This window comes from Lipophrys pholis (assembly GCF_963383615.2).
Source record: "Lipophrys pholis genome assembly, chromosome: 20".
NCBI classification, from domain to species: Eukaryota; Metazoa; Chordata; class Actinopteri; order Blenniiformes; family Blenniidae; genus Lipophrys; species Lipophrys pholis.
In genome coordinates this window covers 1,049,683-1,059,619 of record NC_137648.1, presented here as the reverse complement: position 1 = coordinate 1,059,619, position 9,937 = coordinate 1,049,683, and the positions used below count along the sequence as shown (strand labels likewise).

General features: G+C 46.8%; 1 protein-coding gene across 1 annotated transcript in view; it reads left to right on the top strand.

The window, feature by feature from the left end:
* The first annotated feature begins 3,495 nt into the window (after window positions 1-3,495).
* dcaf11 (ddb1 and cul4 associated factor 11) overlaps window positions 3,496-9,937 on the top strand; it is a 12,555-nt gene continuing 6,113 nt past the window's right edge. The window contains exons 1-9 of the mRNA XM_080489630.1: window positions 3,496-3,726; window positions 5,491-5,731; window positions 6,421-6,548; window positions 7,643-7,764; window positions 7,868-7,932; window positions 8,014-8,114; window positions 8,448-8,594; window positions 9,385-9,439; window positions 9,743-9,811. Coding sequence (XP_080345756.1) covers window positions 5,505-5,731; window positions 6,421-6,548; window positions 7,643-7,764; window positions 7,868-7,932; window positions 8,014-8,114; window positions 8,448-8,594; window positions 9,385-9,439; window positions 9,743-9,811 — 914 coding nt within the window. The 5' untranslated portion in view covers window positions 3,496-3,726; window positions 5,491-5,504. The remainder of the gene's footprint in view (window positions 3,727-5,490; window positions 5,732-6,420; window positions 6,549-7,642; window positions 7,765-7,867; window positions 7,933-8,013; window positions 8,115-8,447; window positions 8,595-9,384; window positions 9,440-9,742; window positions 9,812-9,937) is intronic.

The window sequence follows — 9,937 nt, the reverse complement described above, 5'->3', positions numbered from 1 at the left end:
CACTCTCTCATCATCACTATCACATTTCTCCTTTGTTACATTGTTCTAAACATCTGCTTCTCCACACCGCCCAGCCAGCCTCCCAGCCAGCCTCCCAGCCAGCCAGCCTCCCAGCCAGCCTCCCAGCCAGCCTCCCAGCCTCCCAACCAGCCGCCCAGCCAGCCTCCCAGCCAGCCAGCCTCCCAACCAGCCGCCCAGCCAGCCTCCCAGCCAGCCAGCCTCCCAGCCAGCCTCCCAGCTAGCCTCCCAGCCAGCCAGCCTCCCAGCCAGCCTCCCAACCAGCCGCCCAGCCAGCCTCCCAGCCAGCCAGCCTCCCAGCCAGCCTCCCAGCCAGCCTCCCAGCCAGCCAGCCAGCCAGCCTCCCAGCCAGCCTCCCAACCAGCCGCCCAGCCAGCCTCCCAGCCAGCCTCCCAGCCAGCCTCCCAGCCAGCCAGCCTCCCAGCCAGCCTCCCAGCCAGCCTCCCAGCCGCCCAGCCTCCCAGCCGCCCAGCCTCCCAGCCAGCCTCCCAGCCAGCCGCCCAGCCAGCCGCCCAGCCAGCCTCCCAGCCAGCCTCCCAGTCAGCCAGCCAGCCTCTCAGCCTCCCAGCCAGCCGCCCAGCCAGCCTCCCAGCCAGCCTCCCAGCCAGCCGCCCAGCCAGCCGCCTAGCCAGCCTCCCAGCCAGCCTCCCAGTCAGCCAGCCAGCCTCTCAGCCTCCCAGCCAGCCGCCCAGCCAGCCTCCCAGCCAGCCTCCCAGCCAGCCAGCCTCCCAGCCAGCCGCCCAGCCAGCCTCCCAGCCTCCCAGCCAGCCGCCCAGCCAGCCTCCCAGCCAGCCTCCCAGCCAGCCAGCCAGCCTCTCAGCCTCCCAGCCAGCCTCCCAGCCAGCCAGCCTCCCAGCCAGCCTCCCAGCCAGCCGCCCAGCCGCCCAGCCAGCCTCCCAGCCTCCCTCCCAGCCTCCCAGCCAGCCAGCCAGCCTCCCTCCCAGCCTCCCTCCCAGCCTCCCAGCCAGCCGCCCAGCCAGCCAGCCAGCCTCCCAGCCTCCCAGCCAGCCTCCCTCCCAGCCAGCCAGCCAGCCACCCAGCCTCCCAGCCAGCCGCCCAGCCAGCCTCCCAGCCAGCCTCCCAGCCAGCCAGCCAGCCTCTCAGCCTCCCAGCCAGCCTCCCAGCCAGCCAGCCTCCCAGCCAGCCTCCCAGCCAGCCTCCCAGCCAGCCGCCCAGCCAACCTCCCAGCCTCCCAGCCTCCCTCCCAGCCTCCCAGCCAGCCGCCCAGCCAACCTCCCAGCCAGCCACCCAGCCTCCCAGCCAGCCGCCCAGCCAGCCTCCCAGCCAGCCTCCCAGCCAGCCAGCCTCCCTCCCAGCCTCCCTCCCAGCCTCCCAGCCAGCCGCCCAGCCTCCCAGCCAGCCTCCCTCCCAGCCAGCCAGCCAGCCACCCAGCCTCCCAGCCAGCCGCCCAGCCAGCCACCCAGCCTCCCAGCCAGCCAGCCTCCCTCCCAGCCTCCCTCCCAGCCTCCCAGCCAGCCGCCCAGCCTCCCAGCCAGCCTCCCTCCCAGCCAGCCAGCCAGCCACCCAGCCTCCCAGCCAGCCGCCCAGCCAGCCTCCCAGCCTCCCAGCCAGCCTCCCAGCCAGCCTCCCTCCCAGCCAGCCAGCCAGCCAGCCTCCCAGCACTTCAGTATTGTCACGTAACACACAGAGTAATATTGAATTTTTACTGTGAAAAAGTTATGATGATGAATACATTCAATGGTCCAAAATAGTTATTACAGTTCAGAAATTATTTTAACCAGATCATGTCTGAAGATAAAATCGCTATCAATAGATTGTCAGCCTCCTTATTGATTATCTTTAGTAGATTTTACCTCGTTTGTCTTGCTTCTCATTGGTGTTTGAATCTGTGGAGGAGCTTCAGGGCAGCAAAGTGGGGGAGTGTAATCTAATTACTCACACACCAAATCACTTAGAACTAAAACTCAAACCTGAAAGTCATTTCAGCAGAACGTCTTTGAGAATATTCCTGTTTTTGTTTGTTGTGGCGCAGAGCATATGTGATGGAAATGTCTGTATTTTCACAAAACCAAACAATTACAATGGAAAATAACTGCAATTCCCCTGCTTATCCCCTCTTTTTGCATTCTGGGTATTTCTACAAACTCCCTCTGACAGCACGGCTTTAAAGCGTTTGATAGAAACGAGGTCACTAGCATTCATGGCAGCGTCACCAATATCTCAGCTCGGGTCTCACTGCTGCGTTGTCTCCGCCACCTTTTAGAAATTTGATAAAAAAAATCAATGTTTTCTTTGAAAATGTCACAATTTTCTGGGTGTTTTGTCCGGATTAGTCTGCCGCAGGCCGGTTTTGGCCCACAGGCCTGATGTTTGACACCCTTATCTATGACAATAGTTAAAATAATGATATTAATACACGTATTAAAAGCGGCAAGGCATTATATTACATGTTTTTGTGAAACTGCTTTCTTTTACAATTCCAGGTTTAAATGTGCAGCTTCAATTTGTAATGACAATACAAAGTTAATCTGGGCAGATAATCTGGGCTGGTTTTCTCCAGGTACTTTAAGATGTTAAATGTTTTCATCCCTTGACTGAATACAGCTTTTGTATCAAATCTAATGCTGTTTAGTGTACGTTATTTGGGTAATTTCTCAGCAGTCCATTTTAAAATATGTAATGATCAAGTAGGGAAACTTTTTATTTTACAAATAAAACAGATTTTGCACAGAATTAACAAAAAATACAGACACACACGCACACACACACACACACACACACATACACACACACACCCACACATACATACATATAAGAACAAAGATCAATCACAATCAAAAAGGTATGTGATATGTGGAGATGAATTAACTCCTATATAGTATTGGAGATTTGGGGCTAAATGTAGATACAGCAATTGTATGGATTTGTTTTATCTATATATTGTATTTAATTTTAAAACTAAATATTCAAGGTAAGCTATTTGTTCACTTTTGATTTTGTCATTAATTTGTTTACGTCAGTCAAAACCATAAAACAAAATATAAAAACATCCAAAAGAATCTATTGACACTAATATGAAGACACACAAGCGCACACGCTTACACGCACGCGCGCGCACACACACACACACATACACAGACACACACACACACACACACACACACGTTTCAATTCTTCGGTGTAAACACTTCCAATTAATTAAAGATTAAAATATCTCAAGATATTTGCCGTTATTATTGGGAAAACGTTCCGCTTTTTTCAGAGAAACCTCATTCTTGACCATGTTTTTTCCGGGAAACGTCCCACCTGGCCTACCTGTGCGCACCTGTTCTTTCCGCATACGTCACTTTTACGTGTCAGCGGTATGAGTCTCCTCAAAATACGATTTTGAGAGTTGACTTTCTTCACGTAACCCCTTGATATATTTGTAGAAACACCTTTTAAAGGTGAAAAACGACGTTGTTTTTAAAAAAAAAAAAAAAAAAAGCGTGGTCGGCGGTGACGTCAGAGTCATGTGACGGCGGAGAGGGCAGGAGGGGCACGCGCAGGGTATTGTAAACAACATGGCGATCCGCGGACTGGCCCTGCTAGCACACTGAGCACACAGCGCTTCAACCTGACACGTTTGTTTGGGGGAAACAAAGCATAAACCCGCTCCGGAACCCGCAGAAAGTCCCCCTACCCACTCCCAGACCACACCGAACCGGACCGAGGGGCTGTCAGGACGGACTTCTGGACCGCCAAACGGTAGATAAATGTTATCGATAAGGCGGTTAGCATCGCGGGCTAGCAGACGAGAAAGTCGTTCTGAATGATGTTTCTGATCAAATTAACTGTTTTTTAAAAACACAGTTTGTGTTAAAGTTACAGGCCACGAGCTTCAGGAGTGAGTTCAAGGTGCAGCCTCTGGAGGAGTGTTTCATTTCCCCTTTAAAATTGTTTAATAACTGTGTGTCTGCATCACAATGTGTTTCCAGGTGTGTGATTATGTTTCTTATTATTTGCAGTTTTTTTTAATTTTAGCACGCTTTTTTTCACATTAACCTTCTTTTAATGACTCGCAAACATGCAGTGCAAGAGGACAGGAAATGCACAAGCTTATTCAATACTGACCAAAGACTATAACCTGGTTTATTATCATACAACTTATGCAGGAGAAGCACACGTACAGGACACCCTGCTAGTTATACATTTATATATATATATATTTTAATAACATACGTAAAATAAACACATCTATCCCCAGTTTACACACACTTCTACATACCCATAGAAATACACATTTATCTAGTTCAGGGGTCTGCAACCTTTATCACCAAAAAAGCCATTTTTGTGATTTTCCAACCAAATCGAGTTTACCTGGATGTCCCATAAAAACATGCAACACAGCTTCTAAAGTTTCATCTATACAGTAGTTTTGAAACCTATACAAAACTGGATCTTACGTTTTATTTGTGACGTTACAGTTAAGGATGGTAAACGTTTTCATTATATTCACGATTCAGCCTTTTTTCCCAGCGTTTTTCAGACAAATTTTACATTGTTAGAATAAAATTAAATAGAAATACTTTATTAATCCCCGAGGGAAGTTTTTTTACGCTTTGCTCCACACAGAATAGAGATACAAATATAGTTGAATATTCAATAAAACAGGTTGAAACATTAAATACAAACATTAACAAGGCTTAACAGATACTAATGTAAGTACAGAAAATATTAAATTAACTCAAACACTATTTAGAGGGAAGAAGTATAGATTCTTATGTCACAAGAAGGAAGGACATTTTAGAGATTTTAATCCCTTTATCTCTTTTCTAAGCACGTTTGCCAGGTTTGTTTTTCTTTTCATTTTTAAACCTTTTTCACTTTTAGAAATTCTCCTCATTTTCGCATTTTTTTTCTCCCAATTTGTTTTAATTGTGCCTTTTTTCTTCCAACAGATAAATCATTTAGAAAATGACTGTGGTGTGTGAATGAGCTCAAAATGAGACCACGTGTTTATTTAGGTATCATTTAATGAAGCCTTCAGGGAGCCTCGACTAAAGACCCACGTGAGGCTCCAGAGCCGCAGGTTGAACTCACCTCATCTAGTTTAACGCGTCTGAGAAGGGGAAATAAGAAGTCAAACTTATCTCCTTCTGCTCCTTCTCCAATATCCAATAATCACGAGTCTTATGTGAAAAAGAATATTTATATCTATAGTGATAAAGAATGGAAACAACAGAACAGATTTATGATGCTAAAACTTGTGTCATCTGTTATTTAATACCACGACGAGTGTCTGACCGGCTCTCTCATCACTGATCTGGCTCCTGCTCATTTCTTCTTGCATTTTGCCTCCAGTGATAAAACTAAATAAATAAACTATTGACACGCCACATTTGAAATCTTCCCAAGTAAACTTTCACACCGTGCTCTAAAAAGTTAGCAGGGACTATTACCCAAGTGTGTCCAAATGTAAAATCTGTTATGTCTCAACTGTCTCCTCCGCCCCTCTCCCCTCCCGCCAAGGCCCTCGTCAGTCTATGGGCTCTCAGTCCAGTTCTGGGATGTCTGGAGGTCGGGGATCTTCCAGTGGCAACCCAGCTGAGCAGCCTGAAGAAGCAGAACCCAACCAGAACAGCAGCAGCGGCAGCGGCAGCAGCAGCAGCAGCCGCCGGAGCCGCAGGACGGCCGACAGGCAGCAGGGAGACAGACAGTCCGCTTCAGAGGACGTCGACTTAGCTGAAGTGCTGGCGTATCTACTGAGGAGGTGACGCGTCACTGTAGCTCTTCATCAGTCAACAGGTTCATCAAGGGTTGAAACGGGTGTCAAACATGAGGCCCGTGGGCCAAAACCGGCCCACAACAGGCTCCAATCCGGCCAAACCACCAAAAATTCAAAGAAAACATTGATTTTTAGAAAAAGAATCGTATTTCATCCAAACACCACACTGAGACCCGAGCTGACATAGATAATATAACTTGAGTACTCATGTTCTTGATGAATCAATGCAAAACTAATATCTACTGAAAAAGGTGTACTCGCCAAACGATGAGGAAAAATGTGTGCTTCTTATTGTGAGTGTGAGAAATTAATCACAATTCAGTATCACTACAGACTGCGACACTCGGTTCAACCCCCCGATCCTGAGCAGAGTTATACTTTACCCTTCAATGCGTTATAGTAAGTAGTACGATGTTTCCCCAGCAGCTTGAACCTACAGCAGCGTGACTAAAAATTAACTACTGGACTCTGTTTTGTCTGGGTTTTTTCTGCGTCAAAAAGCCTGGGAAGTTTGTAAAAATCCCTTTATTGTGGTTTCCGCTTGAAATGCAGCATGTAGCTGAATAGATTTAAAAAAAAAAAAAAAATCAGTTTTCCTTTAACGGCGTGGCTCCGACTGACTGAGCCGTGTGTTGTGTGTGTGTGGGTGTGTGCGTGTGCGTGTGTGTGTGCAGGGGCCAGGTCCGGCTGGTCCACGGCAGCGGCGCCACCGGCCTGCAGCTGGTCCAGTCCTACTCCGACTCCGATGAAGACAGCGACGGAGCCTGGGAGGGACGGCTGGGAGACCGCTACAACCCACCAGGTGAAACACACACACACACACACACACACACACACACACACACACACACACACACACACACAGAGGAGACACCCAGTTAGATATAGAATGAAACATCAGGCTGGTGGGCCAAAACCACCAACCTAATTGTAAATATTTCAAAGAAAACATAAATTAAAAAAATAAAAAAAGCCTGTTTCTTAAGAGTCGCAGACATGACTTTGTAAAAACACCCAGAATGCAACAGCTGCAGGAGAAGTTTTTTGGACATTTCACTGTATTTTGCAACAGAAAGTTTCATTAAAATTGGCTTCATGTTGAGATTGTAGTAATTGTTTTGTAGTACTTCATTGGTTTTGTAAAAGTATATATATACAAAAAAATTCTTAAAACACTTTGAGTGTCTAAAAGCAGCTAAAACGCCCTAAAACCATGAAAAAAATTTAAAAGTAGAAAGAGCCTAAATGCTTTTAACCGCCCAAATAAAATAGTTGGAATTCCTCAGAACTGTTAAAAGAGCAAAACTCAACAAGCAAATAGCAAACACAAGATTAAATCCACTAAAATAACTAAAACATGCATAAAACGGTTAAAAATACAGTAAAACATGTTTTCAATTGTAGTTATGAAACTTCTATCTCCACATTATGAGCCGTGTTACTTAATTTTAAAGGTTCTACGTGTTTTGCGGTTTCAGATTAATTTTATTTGGTCGACCGCGGCACAAAAGGCTCTTTTGCTCAAAAAGTTTTCAGGCGCTCGACTTAAACTCAGAATGTTCAACCACCTTTTAAATACAAATTGTGATAATTGTGCACTTTTTATGACTTTATGACCAGATTTGATTTGTTGGGTTTTTTCTCAGTTAAAAGCATCCTAGAAATGACTGCGTTGTATTTGGTGCTGTATAAATAAAGTTGAACTGAATTAAAAACGACTTAATTACTCGAAAGTACCAGTAAGTTTCACAGGTTGGATTAAAGTAATGGAGAAATAATAACTGTATTGCAGTGATTTGATTGTAGGACGTCAGTTAAACAAACACAACAAGTTGTATTTACCGTGACACTCTGGGGTTTTAATAAAAAAACAACCTTTAAACAATGTTTGTGCAGTGGACACCCAGCCCGACACACACGAAGTGGACCGCAGCGAGATCCGGACTCAGATCCTGCTGGCCACCGCCTCCTCCTCCAGCGTGAAGGCCCGTCACAGCTTCACCCACATGCTGACCGAGGTCCGACCACACCAAAAACACAGATTGTACCAGTAATAAGAGAACAGTGGATAGTTTTGGCTTGGACTGGCAGTAATGTGGGGGCTTGTCTCATTCCGTGCAGAGAGAACAAGGCCGGTGTCGCGGCTCCAGCTTCTCCCACGGAGAGTGCAGTCGCATCCGCACACAGTGAGTGTCCTTTACCGCTGCTTCTGTGCCTCCGATGCCCAGAGCGTACGTGGAGGTGTTGACCCGTGTGGTGTTCTGCAGCTTCCTGCCAAACTACGTGTCCCACAAGGATACGTACCAGCAGAAGGCCTTCTGTGGAGTGTACAGCGAGGACGGCAACATGTTCCTCTCCGCCTGCCAAGGTAAATCACACCAAACCCAACATGAGACCTGGGGGGGGGGGGAATCAGAGCCGATAATGAGTCCTGATGCAGAACACTGCACCCAAACACCTCGTCCACTCCTGCAGCGCCGGAAAACACAATCAGCACAGAGTCCTGAGTATTGTGGTGTGTTTACCCCGTTTCCATGGAGACGGAACACAAGCATTTTCAAAAAGTTGTATTTTCCACGAGGAGGTTGCAAACAGAAACGTCTCCGACGTGTCACCACGAGACGATACTGCATGAGCTCAGTTCAAGTCTCCGCGGGAAGTTTCCATATGAATGTTGTTGTTTCTGTTCCCCGTGCTGCAGATCAGAACATCCGTTTGTACGACACCACCCGGGGCCGCTTCCACCTGCGGCGCACCGTGAAGGCCCGAGACGTCGGCTGGAGCGTGCTGGACGTCTGCTTCACGCCGGACACGCAGCACGTGCTCTACTCCAGCTGGTCTGACTACAGTAAGACTGGGGACCTGCAACGCAGCAGCGCGACACAGAAACACTCCTCACAGGCTTTTCGTGCTCTCTCTGCTTGTAGTCCTGTGTTTTACGGACGCAGTACATTCGCTCTACAGACACTCGCTGCTTTGGCATGAGAAGATCTCACACAATAACAATCATTACATGTTTAATTCAATGAAAAATCACGTGTCTGAAAAAATGTGATTTTTATAACCTAAAATGCAAAAAAAACAGGAAATGAGCTGCTGAGCTTCTGAACTCATTGATGTTTTGTCGAGTTTGTAAAAAACTGAGCAGTTAAATTATATTATGTATTATAGTATGGAACAGTACATAGTATAAGTAGTATACATACTATAATACCTACGGTTCCTCCAAATGATTCTATGTAAACATACATATTTTCTAATAGGGGTTAAAAAAACAATGCATTCCCTTAAAAACATATACATGTCTTATAGTATTAAATATCACAATTTATTTTTTCAGTTTATTGTTACTTCTCTATTTAGTGCCAAAATGACAATACAGAAGAAACTTTCATTTCTTTTCTTTTTAAAATGTAGTAAAGCAAATAGTGTAATAATTGTAAAAAAAAATTAAATAGCGACATTTTCATCACATATACTGTGCGTCACAACACAAACATTAAAGTTTAAATTTAAAGGTTTCTACGGCACTAGTGTACCGGTCCGTCCCACCGAGATGAAACCAGGCTGACGTAGAATGTGTGTGACGCCCCCGCCGCACGTGGCTTCATCCATACCTTCTCTTTGTGTCTCTGCAGTTCATCTGTGCAGTATAGACGGAGACGGTGAAAACCACACCGCCCTGGACCTCAAGTGAGTGTTTCCCTTCTTACATTACAGAGCAGCTCATCCGTCACATCCCTCCATCACCACCTGGATAAATGATGCTGTCGGCCCCCGTCACCCCGACATCCATCCTCCCGCTCCCCACCTTCCCCTTTGCTACACCCAGAGATCATTAATCCCGGCAAAGTGCCTCATTTACACCCTGAGCTCTCGTCCCAAAGAGGCCGTCATCTTCGTAAAGCTGCTTTCTCTTTGCCATGCTGTCACTGCATTGTCACTCCTGTGTGTGTGTGTGTTGTGTGTGTGTGTGGTGTGTGTGTGTGTGTGTAGTCCAGATGAGAGGAGGTTCTGTGTGTTCTCGCTGGCTGCGTCCACAGATGGCAAAGAGATCCTGGGAGGGTGAGTACAATTTGCTTTTCTGTTCTCCAGGCGGTGACTGACAGTTTGAAACCGGCACTGAAGGCTGCTGCTCTTCTTCTTCTTCTTCTTCTTCTTCTTCTTCTTCTTCTTCTTCTTCTTCTTCTT